This window comes from Colossoma macropomum, unplaced genomic scaffold (assembly GCF_904425465.1).
Source record: "Colossoma macropomum unplaced genomic scaffold, Colossoma_macropomum, whole genome shotgun sequence".
Classification (NCBI taxonomy): Eukaryota; Metazoa; Chordata; class Actinopteri; order Characiformes; family Serrasalmidae; genus Colossoma; species Colossoma macropomum.
The window spans coordinates 27,906,558-27,923,826 of NW_023494801.1; the positions used below are offsets into that span (position 1 = coordinate 27,906,558).

The 17,269-nt window shown below is 38.0% G+C and overlaps 1 protein-coding gene across 4 annotated transcripts; it reads left to right on the plus strand.

The window, feature by feature from the left end:
• The first annotated feature begins 320 nt into the window (after positions 1–320).
• ube2ka (ubiquitin-conjugating enzyme E2Ka (UBC1 homolog, yeast)) lies at positions 321–16,830 on the plus strand. Of its 4 annotated transcripts, none has more exons than XM_036589688.1 (8): positions 321–651; positions 5,767–5,801; positions 5,909–6,002; positions 7,979–8,037; positions 8,686–8,768; positions 10,981–11,080; positions 12,104–12,232; positions 15,747–16,830. In XM_036589688.1, exons 2-8 carry the CDS (start codon positions 5,778–5,780, stop codon positions 15,819–15,821), a joined length of 564 nt encoding a protein of 187 aa, XP_036445581.1. In that variant the 5' UTR covers positions 321–651; positions 5,767–5,777; the 3' UTR covers positions 15,822–16,830. The 4 variants fall into 4 exon arrangements, with proteins under 4 accessions (XP_036445581.1, XP_036445579.1, XP_036445580.1 ...); XM_036589687.1 differs by lacking the exon at positions 321–651 and adding an exon at positions 671–1,063; XM_036589686.1 differs by lacking the exon at positions 5,767–5,801.
• Positions 16,831–17,269: the final 439 nt, after the last annotated feature.

Below are 17,269 nucleotides of genomic sequence, written 5' to 3' on the forward strand. Positions count from 1 at the left end.
AATTTAGGCCATCGAAATATCCAACATACAGTTTTATGTTGTGCCCCTTTAAAATATGATGCTCTGAAATAAACAAAAATGTATTGTGCACTTCCGGTTATTTCTCGATCCATCAAATAATGGAAAAACAAATAAAATATATATTCTGATATATTCGTTCTGTAACTGTAGTCATATTGTTATGCTAATTTACAAATAAAATAAATTCAAGGCAAAATGACAGGCTTTAATTTGAAATGTTCCGGAGGTGTTTCCTCTGATCTGTCGGTCTCTATGTTCTTCTGCTGGTTAGTGGGGAAACTCCCACTGCGCCCCCTAGCGCCGCTCCTCACTCACCGCGTCGCTACTGTATTGTGTAACCGGGACTGATCGCACCGCTTTTACCGGACAAAAAGCGCATTTGTGTAATCACTGTGGGATTAAAAAAGACAAACAGAGGGAGAAAGAGAGTGTAGAGGCTATAGGTGTCTGGAGAAATAAGGAGAGAAGAGGAAATAAAGAGAAAAGGACCGATAGCTAGCTTCTCCGTGCAGCCGAGCGAGGCCCGACACCCACCGCGGGGAGGAAGCGCTCTGGCCCGGCAGCAGCATGGCCAACATCGCGGTACAGAGGATAAAACGGGAATTTAAAGAAGTTCTCAAAAGCGAAGAGGTAACGCTTACATACACACGTATGCATTTATTTGGTCATGTACGACTGTGAATGTAATGCAGATTACATTGACATGGCTGTAGGTAGGTAACCGTAGCGAGAGTCCTGCACATTAAAAACAAACAACTTCCCCAATTCACTGCGTCTTGTGCTGGACAGCAAACGCTGACAGCCCCTTTGTAATTACGACACGATGCTTTGTTGTGCCCTGTAATGCTGCATGTTTTTAGCTTTTGCCTTAAATGGATGTGTTAATGTCATGAAAAGTAACGAAGCAGAAGTCAGCTTCCTGTTCGAATTGTCCCGTTCCACCTTAAATGGTGCAGCAGTTAGGTTACAAGGTGGAACCGGAGCATTCCAACATGAAGCTGGTGAACAGAAAAACAAGTAGCCTCAGTGAGCCAAATGCGAGGTAAATTCACCATTAACATTATATTCTAATGCTGAATATCAGACTGTCAATCTTCTCAGTGTTCCTGTCCACTTAGCCATGGCGCCATGGTCCTGCGTTTGTGTTCATCCTGAGACTGAGAGTGAGAAAGAAGTAACTTAAGACAGACAGTTTCATCAACAGTGGATCATTTATTTCCATACATTAAATAATCCACTATAATGAGATTAATATATTATCCGATGCTGCATGGTATCGCTAAATAGCAGAAACGTTTCTCCTCTGCACTTGGGAACTCCAGACTCCTCTGGGTCTTCCTATTCAGCAGGTTCTTCTTCGAACTGTTCGTTCCTCCTTAAATGGTGCAGTAGTTACATACCGTTGCCTATGACCGTTTAAGATGGACCCAAAAATTCGAGTAAAAAGCCAATTGGAGCCTCGTCAGCTCATGAGTGGCGTGAAGTACCTTTATTTCAGCATAGTAAAGCGTGTAAAAACAATGGAGACGTGCTTTAAGGGGTTCCCTACTCGTCTACTACCTAAATATGTGACTTACAGTGATGAAAATCTGACGCACATGAAGTTTGTGAAGTGAACCGCCAAGCTAGCCGCTCGGTAAAGGGGCCGCTGACGTTACACTAATACAGTTAACTAGCTAGCAAAGTTAGCCAGCTAAAACGCACTGTACAGTTAAGCTGATGATATAGAAATACTTAAAAATAGCTATTTTTTGTTGTATTATAGGTGACAGTGGGGAGAGGGGGTAATTTGGGGAATTAATTAACCGATATTGTGGTCCCTATACGAGCTAGCGACAGGTTAGCTTAGCTTAGCTTAGCTTAGCTCAGCTGGCCATAAACTGTGATACACCAGGCCTCTGATGACTAAAATTGAGTGTAGTCTTTGTCTTTGGGTGGTTCAGTAATAAATAAAGTCGTTAAGGTTTTTTTTCCCATTTTCTTCAATATGTTTGGACACCTAGTATACATGTGTAATAGTGTGCTTTAGCTGTAGTATACGCCAGTCAGTGCTGCTGCCTCTATAGACTGTTATAAAGCACGAGAAGTTTCAGCTTAGCAAGCACTTTTTAAAGCCTACATGAAGGGGTCAGCTGTCCTCCTGTCCAAACTCGGTTTGGTAGGACACTTTGGCTGGTCTGTCATTTTCAAGTTCTTAGAAAGTCAGCTGACATACTGGCACATGACTGTGCCAACTTGTGCTGCTGCATGAGGCAGGTGGGCAATCTGTGTGGCATGCTGTGGACAGGGTTGGGATGTAAAGCTGTAGAAGTATTGGGAATGTATGTATAGAAATTAAGAGTCTGTATTCAATCCAGGTTACGTCCTGTAAAGGCAGTAAGGCTGGCCGATTAATCAGGTTTTATTTTCAATTACGATTTTGGTTTCCAACGATTTTGAAAATAAGATAATCGAGATAAAACGATTATTGTGCTACGCTTCGTTTGGCAGTGATGCTCTCGTTGTGTGTTATAAATGGAGAGCACTGCTTTGCTTTACAGTGGTGCGTTTTCACCCTCCCTAAAAGCCTAAACTCATCTAATTTACTTTGGCCCATTTTATTTTTATTTAGTATTTTTATATATGTATAGTAGTTTTGCAGTACTTTTCTCTAAGTGCACTACAGCATAGTTGATCTTATTTATTTTGATCTTTTTTAGATTAATCGTTTTAATGTGTATCAAAGTTTCAAGATACTTTTTTGTCATTGCACAGAGTACAACAAAATTGGGCATAACTGCATAAACAAAAAAGATTAAGAATAAAACAAAAATGTAAGGTAATATAAAATATAAAATGCAGGATATTAAAGGAAATACTATAAAATTTAAAATGCTAAAAAAGTAAAAAAATAAAATAAAATGATAAAAAGTAAAATAAAAAATAAAAAGCGTGGATATTAAAGAAAGTAGCACCTATGGTATTGCACATGAGGGTATTGCACATATGTCGATGGTAGTGTTTCTATTTACAAGTAGTGCAGATTAATAATAAATATAAAGTGGAAGTGAATGTAAACATCTTTAATATCCCTTGAATATGTTTGGATAGGTGCTGGAAGCCACTCTATATGTTTTATATATATATACACACTGTCTTATTTATTTTATGTCAGTTTTACATTTTTAAAATTAATTTTTAGTAGAATTTTATTTAAAGTTCAAGGAAAAGTTTCAACAAGTGCACAGTGTTTCCAAAGTCAGTGAATAATTGTTTAATAATTGCAATCTCAATATTGACCAAAATAATGTGATTATGATTTTTGCCATAATCGAGCAGCACTAAAGCGCAGTATTCAGAATATAGCTATTTTTTTATTTTTTAGAATACTTACCACTAAATAAAAAAACCAGCTTCAAAAGAAACACCATACCTAGTTTAGAATGTATTGTAAATGTATTCTGAATACATTACTTTTTATGTATTGTAACGAAATATGTTACTGAATACATTTAGGACAGTGTAATCAGTATTTAGCCATCACTGTGTAAATACTTTGTACAAAAACAGTATTTTTTCCATCTCTGCATTTGGTACACATAATTAGGGAAACCTAACTATGATCCCAGAGGGGTTGGGTCCAGCACATACTTGGGGATTTTCCTGCTCACATACATGCTAAACCTGGGAGTGAGCTGGTTGAACCAGATGTGTTGGAGAAGGGAAATGACCTGTGCTGGACTCTAACCCTCGACCTGAGCTAAGCTAAACCAACTCATCTAGTGTTACTGACAAGCTTCCACTATATCTGTTTCTTTAATAAATTCTCACTTTGGTCCTCTCTTTAGTAACCTGCAAAAGTGCTGTGACAGAAACTATTGTAAAACACGCAGCTGGACTTAAACTAAAAATTAAGTTTAGATATTTATCTATATTTATATTTATATTTGGACCTAAACTAAATATAGGTTGCAGAGAAAGGGTTTCTTACCCAGGTCTTCAGTTTTCAGTAAGTGACCAAACTGTGCTGGACCATAGCTGCAGTCTAGGTGGGCTGCATTTCTAGACCACTACATCATCAAAGGTTGTTCCAACCAGAGGAATCCAAAAAATACAGCCAAGAAATGCGGCCTACATTCTGACAATTTATGAAGGATTGTGCTGCTGAGGAACCTTTCTTGGCTGCACGTTAGCTTTTCTAAGGCAGCACGTGACCCGCTAGGACTGAAGTTGACCTCACTTGTTTTGTTTTTTTTAGTCCAACACACCTGACTCCACTCATCAGCTCATTGCCTTTCATGAGTGTAAAATAGGGGTACTATAGCAGGGAAACACTAAAGTGGTCATGGCATCATTTGGAGTCACTGTTTTATACCATTCACAACCCAACACCTCCAGCAGGTTTAGTGGCACTCGAAACAAGCAGTGTTGTACCAGCATGTTTTGCTCCAAGTGACACTTTTATACACATAAGCGAGACGGTTTCCACCAAACACTAGCCTGCTGTGCTGTGAAGAAATGTGGCTATAGTTAATCTGAAATTTCCCCAAAAGGTCATCTGTATGTGTTCTTTGTGCTGGTTAAAGTGCTTACATTAAATAACAAAAGTAAATTGTGTGTAAACTCTAGGTGTCGTTTTTCCAGACAGAGATTCTGATGATTTTTCTCAGTTTCTGCATAGTTTGACTGTTGAAATGTAACCAAAGTCCTTCAGTGAGCTCTTAGGTGAAATTGTAAAGAAACTAACTTACTGTTTTCTCTACAATAGTAGTGCTAGGAACCAGGGGTCGCAATGTCTACAATACCAGTATAGCCATTTTCTCGACTATCCAGAATGATTAGTAAACCTACTTGTGTCTTCTGAGTTTTATATTGCTGTTGTTGGAACAAAACCTTGTATCTCCAAAATGATCACTTTACAGGAGAAGGAAAAAATATGCTTTACTTTTAATGTAAGTCAATGGAACCAGACATTTTCCCAAGTAATTCTGGGCCATTTCTTTTGGTCCATACATGTTGAAATTTACACACAATATGAAGGACAGTAAGTATTTTCAAATTATGTCAAAAACTGAAAAACGACAAAAATGGAGATAAAAGATTTTGGTCCGACAGCAGCGATATGTAACATTGATGACAATAAAATAGTGGTAGATCAGAAAAAACAAGTTTCCAGTGGGGTCTGTTTTGCCTTACAACACCCTGCCTGTATCTCTTCACCATGAATGTGTTTAAAAATATGCTTTAGGTCTAAACTAAAAAAAGGTCATTTGAAAACTGTCATAAAACAAACCACTCTGAATGACGTAGCGATTAAATTATGCAGAAATTTTGAAAATTAAGTGTAATTCACTTTTATGCCTAGGCCTTAGAGTTTTTCTTTCTTAGGGGAGAATCACCATTGAGAATGCTCTGTAGTCCACAGCTATCCTTAATCCTTGTCCAGTAAACCGACCTTAGGTGAGCCGTCAGTTGTCAAGTCAAATGCAACGTTTTGTGTAATATGGTTTTGTAATTTGGTTCTTTTGGAGTGAGAAGCTGTCTTTTAGCCTGCCTGAGGTGGAGCAACCTGGCGTAGCATCACACAATGTATTATGCTTAACTGTTAACAGGTTACAGGGTTCCTGCAGATCCTTAATGAGTCTTATAATGTTTTAAAGACAGTCTAAGATGATACCTGAAGACTGGGTTATAAAGCGTTATTATGTATGTGTAACTAATTCTGGACAGTGAGTACAGGAAACTCATCGAATTTATTGTCCGTAGTTATCGACCAGATGCTTCAGATGCAGCAGATGGAGGTTAGAGCTGAAAAACGCCGACATAATTCTTTCGTTTATTTATTTATACACTCTTTATTTCATTAAAGTCAATTAGTCCCTAATAATGCAATCCTTGTTGTTCACAGACGAGTAAAAATCAGATTAAAGTGGACCTGGTGGATGAGAACTTCACAGAACTAAAGGGAGAGATAGCAGGGCCACCCGACACGCCTTATGAAGGTGAGAACCTCATGCCTGAACTTTTGTGGGACTGCATCCTACCTGATGGACATTTAAGGGATTTCATGGTTAACATTGGATTTCTCATCTTCCATCTATTTGAGATTAGTTTAAGCATAAATAAAGCCAATTTAGAGCTTTAACTACAAAAGCCACAAAACTGTGGCTTACAGCTTTGTTGCTAATGTTTCAATGCAGATGTAGTTCTTCACCCACAGTGCTGGTTAAATTTGAAGAACCAAAGAATGGACAAGTTTCCCAGACAAGACCAAAACAAGGACAAGTTTCCCTGTTAAGGGTTAAGCCTAGTGCTGGTCTTCCTAGAATTCTGAATGAAGGTTCTCCTTTGAAAGGAAAATACAGGACTTGGCTTAATCCCTGCCTGGGAAACCAACCCTGCATATCCACAAGTTTGTAGACACCTGTTCATCTGGTCAGGGGTATTAATATGATGTTTGTTCGCTCTTGCAATAGGGTCATTCTACAGAAGCGTCCACTTTTTTATCTATCCATAGGTGTCACTGGTGTTACCAATCCTCATTGGTGTTACACATAAGAAAGGTAACACCAGTGACATTTTTAATGAAAAATGCATTTTGCAAAACAGCTGCTACAGAGCATCAAACCTCATGTTGTCAATCATGGAATATCCACTAAAATATGTAATTTAATCCATTTGCATTCTGTTTTTTCACAATTATCTAAGAATAAAGTAGGTCACACCAGTGACTTCAACTAAAAGCTTTGTATGAAATCATGAGCTAAATGAGAAAATGTCTGATAATTGAAAGACACAGTGGGCTCACCATGTGCTTTTCTTCATACATGTTCAGAAAATAGGTAAAAGGAAGTCAAGTGATGTCATCAGTGTGATTTTTATTTCAAAATAAGAGATTTTTTGTTACGCGGTGACACCAGTGACACGACTCCTGGGACCAACTTTCATTATATATTTTATAATATTTATTTGGCATTTGTTTTCTTTGTCATTTAAATCATATATTTCGGAGTCATGTATAGATTATTGCAGTTAAAACTGCAGAAAAACGTGTTTTTTTTTGTTTTGTTTTTTTTCTTCAAAATATGGCCTCAACCATTACACATGACTGTGGGGACGAGCTCTTCTGTGGTACTTGGAATTCTAGAATTCTAGCTAAATTGAGGCTCAAGAAGGTTTAATTGTTAAAATAACTTATTGTTTTCATTTAAAATATAAATAAATTGTAACTCTAACGTGTTGGTATGTAAGTGTAATGTATCTGTAAACGCTAGGGTCACAAAAAAGGACGTTTCTGTAGAATGACCCAGAAACAGCCTCTTCTCTTCTGGGCAGGTTTTACACTAGATTTTGGAACATTGCTTTGAGAACTTGTTTGAATTCAGCCTTCAGAGCATTTGTGAGGTCAGATACTGATGTTGGATGAGTGGTTCAGGATCACAAACACTACTCCAACTCTTGTTCGATGGAGATTCATCACTCCAGAGAATGCAGTTCCCCTGCTCCGCAGCCCAATGCACTTTGCATTGGGCATGGTAACCTTAGGCTCATGTGCAACTGCGCTAGAGCTTCCCATACTATTGGAGCAATCATTGCACTTTAAAATAGGACTTCACCAAATTGAAAGGGTATCTGCGTACTTTTGGACATATAGTGAATATAATTATCTTTGACTGTTACAGGATTTGTATGAACAAATAACCATTATCTGTACACATTTGTAGAGCAACTTACTGATCTACTTTTACTGATCTGATCTACTACTACTGTCAGATTTCACCTCGCTCTTGAATGATAATCTGTCAAGAATGTTTCAGCTTTGAATTGTTTACAACATATATAGCAGCATTCTGAGGAGAACTGAAACTGTTCAGAAGAGTAAAACCAGCCCATGTTTTTTCTCTAGTTTTTGTACATTTTGTCTGAAATTTCTTAAAATCGTGTCTCTTGTGTTAATGCCTGTGTTTTTGTTTCTCAGGTGGTAGATACCAGCTAGAAATTAAAATTCCAGAAACATATCCGTTCAATCCGCCAAAGGTATGTGTGAGCATGGGCTCATGTGCCTAATCAGGTTCTGCTGGATTTGAGACCAGTTTCTGTGTGGGTGAGAGGTGGGGGGTGGTGAAGGGATTTTGAAATGGAGAAACAAGGGTTTTAGAAGAAGAAAATAATTTAGTTTTATTTTCCCTGTCATATAATTTTTTAATAATAAAAAAATAGCGAACTATAAACTAAGGGCATAACGTTTTTGTATTGAAAAATCAGTTTTGGAACAGTGTATCGAACAAAAATTGTATCACTGATGCGTCGCTTGGCCCCTTCCAAGAATTTTGTAGTATCTTTTGCAGAAATTACTTTTATTTAACAAATCTAAGCATCTAGGAGCATCCTATCCAATTAAAATGAGCAGAGCTTTTCATGCTTTTATGCTGTAACGACTTGACTTTTTATAAATCAGTGAAATTTTGTTAGAGTGGTGCAGAAGCTGTTGAAAGTTCTATATTTATCTGAACCAAAACAATATGTTTAGTTTTATAATTGGAACTCTGAATATGTAGTTACATTTTTGTTCGTTTATTTGTTTTTTTTTTCTTATGTTCCAAATAGAGCAGGTAGCAAATATGTACACATCTAAACATTGATGTTAACCTGATGGCACACCCTCCCTCCTCTGTTTTGTCCCAGGTACGATTTATCACGAAGATCTGGCATCCCAACATCAGCTCAGTAACTGGTGCCATATGTCTGGACATTCTAAAGGACCAGTGGTGAGACATTTCAGTGCATGAAGTAGGGTTGTGCAGTGTATAATGTGTCAATCATTATTGCAATATTTGCTTTTTGGCAATACTTACATCAGAATTGTCAAAAAGCCAATGTAGAAGGCTGCACTATGCAAATGAATGCTCCAGCCACTTTTTAATGTGTTTTAGCCGCAAAGTTCAATGTTTGGGTGTTCGGATGAGTTAAGATATTCTTGTAAACTGTTCTGGTCAGAATAGTGCGGGCAGTCTTTAACCAGACATCATTGTTTCACTCATGTGTTTTTAATAATGCAAGGCATATTGCAATTGCAATATGTTTATATAAAATCTCTGTAAGACTATTTTATTATAATGCAGCCCTAGTATTTTTGTAGATGGTAATTTTGTTGCTTTAGGACAGTGATGGTGTGGTGGTCTGGGGGCCAAAAGGACAAAACAATGCACAAACCAAATTTAACTCAAATATTTAAAATTGTATTTTAAAATTAGACTTTGGCAAATTCTTTTGAGTGTTAACAGACCATTATTAGTCAGTGATTAACTGTTAACTAGCGAACCTAAAATTGTAGACACGACACATGAAAACATCAAACGCAGCACTGTGTTTTATATTAACAAGGCTTTAGGCTTTATTAAAAGAAAAAAGTAACATAAAACAGTAACATAATGTAGTCTATTCACTTACTGTTACCACATATTATTAGACAAGTCAGTGAACATACATGGCCTTAGCTTGAAGTTCTTATGCATAGTTTAAACAACAGTCAACATAGAGTTGGTAGGCCTACAACAAGGTAAATGTGAATGGGATGTTGAGTTGAGTTGATGTAAATAAAAGAAAGCAGTCATGCATTAATTGAGACACATCATAAGACTCATGAAAACTTCTTACTTGGTGCTATAAGAGGGCAGGGGAAGTAATTAATTAATCATCAGCTCAAGTGATTGTAACAGCCCTAAAAGTCAGTAGCTTGCAGCTTTTAAGCTTTTTGTTATGGGACTAACACAATTGTAGGCTATAACTTAAAGGAAGTTCAAGTAATTTTTTAAAAATTTCTGTAGAGTTCAGTCATTGATATGTAAGCAAAGTAATTCAGAGAGGTTTCATATGAAATGATTAAATGTGGAGAAACTTGCCAACTTAGATTTCTTAACTGTGATGTTAATAGGAGCCACCCCTGGTTCCTGTCGCCACCAGTGTAAAGAAATCCCACTTTGTCTGCAGCACACAAATTGCCACTCAAATGACCAGTGAACCTACACACATCTTCTGATTTTTTTTCATGGTAAAATATTGCTAAATCTGGAAAAATACATTTTCTTTAGGTACCATTTTGCTTCACAACACCCTACATACCCCCCTCTGCCATGAATGCCTTTTAAAAATATGTTTCAGGCCAAATCCTTACCACAAATCTTTAGTAAAACAATGTCTCAGACATCAGGCAGCAAATTCTTAACAATATAACATACAAACTTTCTGTGAGGTAGATTTTAGAGGCATTGAACGCTTCAGATGTCTGGTTCCCATCACCGCCACTGTGAACAGTTCTGACTTTCACACCAAGCCATTATGAAATACTTTGTTTACATCCGAAATATTTAATTTTGCACAAATTTTGAAAAATAGGTGAAATTCCCCTCTAAGGCTACACTCAACAGAAGCAACATGATGTTTAATAATAAAAAAAAATAAATAAAATTAGTTGTTGCCTACTTTAGCCTTGTGTCTTGTGGCTAAATATCCTAATTGTGGCATCGACTCCCGAAAACCTGGGATGTGAATAACTAAGTAGGCCTCTTCTTTTATGGGTAGAAAAGTTTTAAGATAAAAGACGATGCAACAGTCATGTACATTCTATTTTCGTTTTGTTGTTTACATGTTTTGTAAATAAATGTAAGTTCTCCTGATAGACTAGGTGGGTGATTTGTGCTGCTTGCTTGTGAGTAGTTCTCAGTCATTGTTAGTCCTTGCCAGCTCAGATGCCCTCGAGACGTCCCTGTACTCAGTCACTAATGTCTAGCATTCTAACCCAGGGTTATATATCTCACTTAACAATGCCTATGTAGTTCAAAATAAATGTGTACGTCCAGTGTGATTTATCGTTGTACTCGAATGGTATCTACTAACTCTTTCATTCATTCCTAGCAACATTAGCATTTAGGTGCAAAGTATACCTTGAAAATGAAAGGCTCCCCCTCTTTGTGTGTGCAGGGCAGCAGCCATGACACTCCGGACGGTGTTGCTGTCTCTACAGGCTTTATTGGCAGCCGCAGAACCAGACGATCCACAAGATGCAGTAGTGGCCAATCAGGTACGGCCTGGATATTATTTCTTGGTTTCTAGTGATAGACAGCAGATTTGTATGTAGTTTAGTACATTAAGTAGTGTTGTGATATTTGTGTTCTTAATGACCAACAAAACTAACATCTGGGGGTTCAGTGCAGGTTAGAACTAAACCATGCAGGAAAGTGGATCTACAGGAAGAGGGTTGGTGACCTCTGCTTTGTAGATAGAAGAGCACTTTTTAACAATTTTTCCATAATATTATGATATTTAGATTTCATATTTGTGTTGGTAGATAAAAAGCTATGATGTTCATATTGTGATAATTGAAATTGAAATTTGGTTTTACCTAAATTCCTGGCCGAAACTGAAATTTAATACACACCTGGCTGAAAACTGACTTCCAAAAAAAAATTTGTTTGTTTATTTGTTTTATTGTTTTATCATTTTTATTTATTTATAAACCTACTAAAATGATTACAGTATGTAGGCTAAGCAATGCTCCACAAAATCTGATGTCCTCAATAATAGAATGGTTGGTCATGCAAGCCAGTGAATGAATTTTTTTTTAGTTATACTTAAATATTACTTAAAATAATAAAATTGTCTTGTTCCATTAGCAATTTTTTTGTTTATTTCAACATAGAATGCAAATTATTTGCATTCTGTGTTAAAATGCTTGTTTCAAAGAATAATTAAAATGAGTAAAATTATTTGCCAATGGAATAAGACAGCTTTACTACATACATAAATATGTTAAATTATCTTATGTCTTAATAATTAGAAATATTAGATTTTTTTTTTGCTAGATTTAAGATCATTTCCAAGACTTCAAGTTTTCATGATACAGTATTTATGCCTTGAGAATGCATGTGAAAGGGAGTTCTTGTATACATCAGTATGAGCATATACTGGAGATCCAACAAGTGCATTTGTAGAAGAATTTGTGATTAAACTAATGTGTTGTGGTTTTGTGTTCTTGGCCTAATCTCTACTATATCTTTACTGTTTTTAATACCATCATGTGATAGATTTTCTTTTCCCCCCTCAGTATAAGCAGAACCCAGAGATGTTCAAGCAGACGGCCCGACTCTGGTCACATGTTTACGCAGGTGCTCCTGTCTCTAGTCCAGACTACACACGCAAAATAGACAAACTCTGTGCTATGGGCTTTGACAAAGTAAGTATTACACAAAATGTAAATGAACTGTGCTAAAAACATAAGTAACATCTGCCGCTTGTCGCACATTCAAGTTGGACAGGATTCCTGACTCAGAGAACCTAATAAATGCAACTGTGGTTCGCTTGTTTAACAGAAGTGGTTAACAACTTTGCTCCATTAACCCAGGTTTAGATACTCAAACTACAGCCATTTGATCATTTTCGGATGTCATTTTCCAAATATTTGTTGGGCTTGGGTCAGATTCTAATTTCACAGTGGGGTTCTCACAGCCTGTGTTGCATTTCCCCTGCTTTAGTTTTTCTGCAAACCCATGTAATGTTTCACCTTTTAACCTCATTGTTTTTTGTAAACACTTTTTTTCAAACTGATGCCTGTAGCTCGTTCCAAAAAGTTGGGATAGGAGCAATTTAAGAGAAAGAATTGTTCAAGAAAAGATGCATCAGTTTCCAAATAACATTCCTCGGTGAGCGATTGCAAGGTTTTTTGGTATTTCACTCTCTGCAGTGCATATTATCATCAAAGGACTCAGGGAATCCTTAGGGAAAAAAAGGGCAATGACAATCACAACTGAATGCCTGTGACATTCGATCCCTCAGATGTCAGTGCATTAAAAACCGGCATGTTTCTCTGATGGATATCAACACGTTGTTCAGGAATACTTTGACAAACCGTTGTCAATAAACAATCATCTGTTTCTGCATCCACACATGCGAGTTAAAACTGTATTATGCACAGCGGAAGTCATGTATCAAGAGCAACCAGAAACGCTGCCGACTTCTCTGGGCTCAAGTTCATCTGAAATAAAATTATGCAAAATGGAAAAGTTTTTTTGTGGTCAGATTGTTTATGGAAATAATAAACCTCGTATTCTCTGGGCCAAAGAAGAAAAGGTCTGTATTGTTACCAGCGTAAAGTTCAAAAGCTAGGGTCTGTCATGGTATGGGGGTGTATTCGTGAGTAACTTGCATATTTTTAAAGGCACTATTAATACTGAACACATTTTGGGCAACAGATTCTGCCTTTTAGACGCCATCTTTTTCAGGGATACCCATTCTTATTTTGACATAACACCAAGCCACATTTTGCACATGTTAGCAGAGCATGGCTGCATAATCATAGAGTGTGGGTGCTAGACTGGCCTGCCATTCAGTCCAGAACTGTCTCCCACTAAAATGTGTGCAAACCTCAACAATGAAGGACCCATACAGTTGCACAGCTGAAGACTTATATAAATGAAGAATTTAGAACTGGGTCAATTCGTGTCTTCAGTCCCCAAGTGGAACATAATAAAACTTAATAAAAGTGCTGCTGTAAGGAAAGGTGATGAAACACAGTGGTAAACATGCTTCTGTCTCAACTATTTTAGAATGTGTTGCAGGCATCATATTTAAAATGAGCTTATGTTTAAAAGAAATTCATGAAGTAAAACTTTTTTGTACGCGTTTTTATTAGCATTTTACACACTGTCCTACCTTTTTGGAATTCAGTTTGTTTTTTACTGTATTCCTCCTCCCTACTTTCATTATATTAAAACAGTTTTTACTCTGGCATGCTGGAATCACCCAGTAGTGTTGTTGACAGAATTCAGCACCAAAATCCATGAGGCCCCTTCCTAAATAAATGTCAAATCAATTCAGGAAAGTACAGTTTATTACAGCCTAAAGGCAAAATGTTTTTGTTATCTTTTTAATATATTATACAGTCGTTTCCAAACGTTTGGGCGCCCCTGTCACTTTACATGTTTTGTTGATTTTCTAAGTGACACATCCTCTACACTTTTTAATACACTAACACTGTTTATTTACTGAATTTCACATACTGGGGAAATAATGAAACATAACTTTTGCACAGGCCACAATTTATCCCACATTTAATATTTATGGTATATTTCTTTTCTAAAAAAAACATACTGTGCTTTAAATTTTGCAGAAAAATGTCTATATGTTAGTTCTTTGTAGAGGGTGTGTTCACTTACCTTCACATAGAAAATCAACAGAACATGACCGTGGATATTCAAATTTGTGCATACAGCTTTAACTCTGTCATACTTGCTTTCTTGCTGCACAAACCTAAAAATCCAAATCTTGCAAACTACACTTATTTAGTTACTAAAGTGTTTGTGTACCTGAAGCTGCTTCAGATAAACTTTTACTCAACTGTTTGGAGTTATTAGAGCTGATGGGGTTAACATAATTAGTAGGAGAGAGATCTGAGTGCTGCTTCGATCAATAATAGCTATCTCTGCCAGCCCTCTGCTTGTATTGAGATCAGCATTAATGTCTGTAATGCTTTTGCATGTGATCAATATCATTGATGCTTCTCAAGTTATTCTCGGCATAAATAATTCAGTCACGTAGCTGTGTGGTCACTTCAGGTGTTTTTCCACCAGGCAGCACCGTTATTAATCCGAACCCAGTTACTTTTTCACATGGGTGTTATACACCAATCAGGCATAACATTATGACCACCTCCTTGTTTCTACGCTCATTGTCCATTTTATCAGCTCCACTTACTATATAGGTGCACTTTGTAGTTCTACAGTTACAGACTGTAGTCCATCTGTTTCTCTGGATACTTTGTTAGCCCCCTTTTACCCTGTACTTCAGTGGTCAGGACCCCCATGGACCCTCACAGAGCAGGTACTATTTGGGTGGTGGATCATTCTCAGCACTGCAGTAACACTGATGTGGTGGTGGTGTTAGTGTGTGTTGTGCTGGTACGAGACACAGCAGTGCTGCTGGAGTTTAAACACCTCAGTGTCACTGCTGGACTGAGAATAGTCCACCAACCAAAAATATCCAGCCAACAGCGTCCTGTGGGCAGCATCCTGTGGGCAGCGTCCTGTGACCACTGATGAAGGACTAGAGGATGACCGACACAAACGTCTGTCGTCTCTGACTTTACATCTACAAGGTGGCCTGACAAGGTAGGAGTGTCTAATAGAGTGGACAGTGAGTGGACACAGTGTTTAAAAACTCCAGCAGCACTGCTGTGTCTGATCCACTGTTTCCAGCACAACAACTGAAGAACAGGGTAAAAGGGGGCTAAGAAAGTATGCAGAGAAACAGATGGTAATTGTAGAACTACAAAGTGCACCTATATAAGAAGGAGAGCTGATAAAATGGACAATGAGTGTAGAAACGAGGTGGTCATAATGTTATGCCTGATCGGTGTAGGTGTTGTAAAACTTTTGTCCTTTTATAAATGAAATGATCATTTCTCATGCTCTCCTTGTCTCGTTACATTTATTTTAAGGGTCTGAAGTGTCACAAATATGCAAAAAATAGAGAAAATGAGGAAATAACGGCACCTTATGTTCTTATTCAGCATGATGGATCTTGGCAATGGAGTAACTGAATTAAGCACGGGTACTGAGATATGGTACGGTTCATTTGGCAGTGGAAATGATGGTAAAATCACAGATTGGGATCCGTGCTGTCCAGTAGAAAAATGACTTGTGTTTGCTGTGTCAGAGCCAGTGTGACATTGAGCCTGTTTCTGTCTCTTACAGAACGCAGTAATAGTGGCGTTGTCGTCGAAATCCTGGGATGTGGAGACAGCGACAGAGCTGTTGCTTAGCAACTGAACCCAGCGTGGGGAGCAGAAGCACCACCACCACTGACCCCCAATTTACCGAATTTTACCCCCCACCCCCTGACCCACGTGACTCTGCCCACATCAGACCTGGATTCATGAACAAATTGCACCTGAATACCACAAGCCACACTGTCTCTCGCTCTCTCTTTCTTTTTCTCTCTCTCTTTCTGGTTCTTTCTTTCTCTCTCTCTCCCTCTGGTTACCTTTTCCCCACCTCTGCCAACCTCCTTGATTTCTATTAGTCTGTTCATCTATACATTTTCTCATTCTTGCTTTCTTTTGGTTTCTTTTGCCCTCTTCTTTTGGATTAAGCGTGCCTTTCTTTCTTACTTTCTTTCCTCTACATTCTCTCGTCACTCCTTCCTTGTCTGATCACATCATTCTCTCTTTATCACCTACATCATCATCCTCCTCCTCCTCCTCCTCTTCAGACTGGTAATGTGATTCTGATCTAACTCTTACCACCATGCTGGACCGTCCCCAACACCACCCACATTTTCGCACAATCACTTGAGCCCCTTTTATGTGGAATTCCATTTTTACAGTGACAGTAAGTCAGACAAGCAAAAGAAAATTACACCAGTACTCACCGCTCTTCACAGGTAGTGTTATCTCAACCAATCAAGACTGGAATATAATTAAAAAATTTAAAAAAAGCGAGAAAAGAAGAAGAAGAATGAAAAAGAGAAAGAAAATCAACCCCACTGAACAAAACAGCGCCTGCAGAAACGTCAGAAGAAAACAAAAAGGTTTCATCTGTAAATAAAGCTATTAAAGTCTGTATAAATTAAAGCAATGTGGCAATGCTCTTATTTATTATTGTTTTAAGTAAACAATAAAGCAGAACAGTTTTGTGGCTAATGGAGCAAGTTCATCGTCCAGTATGTGAAGTGTTTTCTTTCTCTTCAGGGTGTGTTGGACTGCTGAAGTAATTGCAGATACTGTAGTAGTATTCTGTCTAATCTATTGCAGATGAATAAAAGTGGAAAGGAAATATGTCAAGGTCTGGGTATATTAGCAAACAGTCAGTTGTCATAGTCAATGTGTCGGATGTGGGAGTAACCATGAAGACCCGAGCGACTTTTGGGCAAGGGCCAAAGCGTTATGGCTGGATAACGGGATCTTGTGGGCTGCTCCCAGTCAGCAGTAATGACTAACTACCAACAGGAGGGACAAACAAAGAACCTGTGTCCAGGTGGTGGCCACCCAAGGCTCATCGATGCACAAGGGCAATGAAGGATACCTTATCTGGTTCAAACCAACAGAAGCACTACTGTGGCACAAGTCACAAAAATGTTTAATGATGATAACACAAGGACTGTGCCAAAACACAGTGCATTGCACCCTGCTGTGTAGCTGCAGGCTGGTCAGTGCCCACGCTAATTTCTGTGCACTGTTGCAAACACGAGTGCTGGAACTGGACCTCGGAGCAAGTGA

What these genes read in the sequence shown, in the direction of transcription:
- ube2ka (XM_036589686.1), top strand. Translation starts at nt 589, where the DNA reads ATGGCCAACATCGCGGTACAGAGGATAAAACGGGAATTTAAAGAAGTT. An exon ending in AAGTTCTCAAAAGCGAAGAG is followed by an intron (nt 652 to 5,908) that starts GTAACGCTTACA and finishes TGTTGTTCACAG; the next exon opens with ACGAGTAAAAATCAGATTAA. An exon ending in ATGCAGTAGTGGCCAATCAG is followed by an intron (nt 11,081 to 12,103) that starts GTACGGCCTGGA and finishes TTCCCCCCTCAG; the next exon opens with TATAAGCAGAACCCAGAGAT.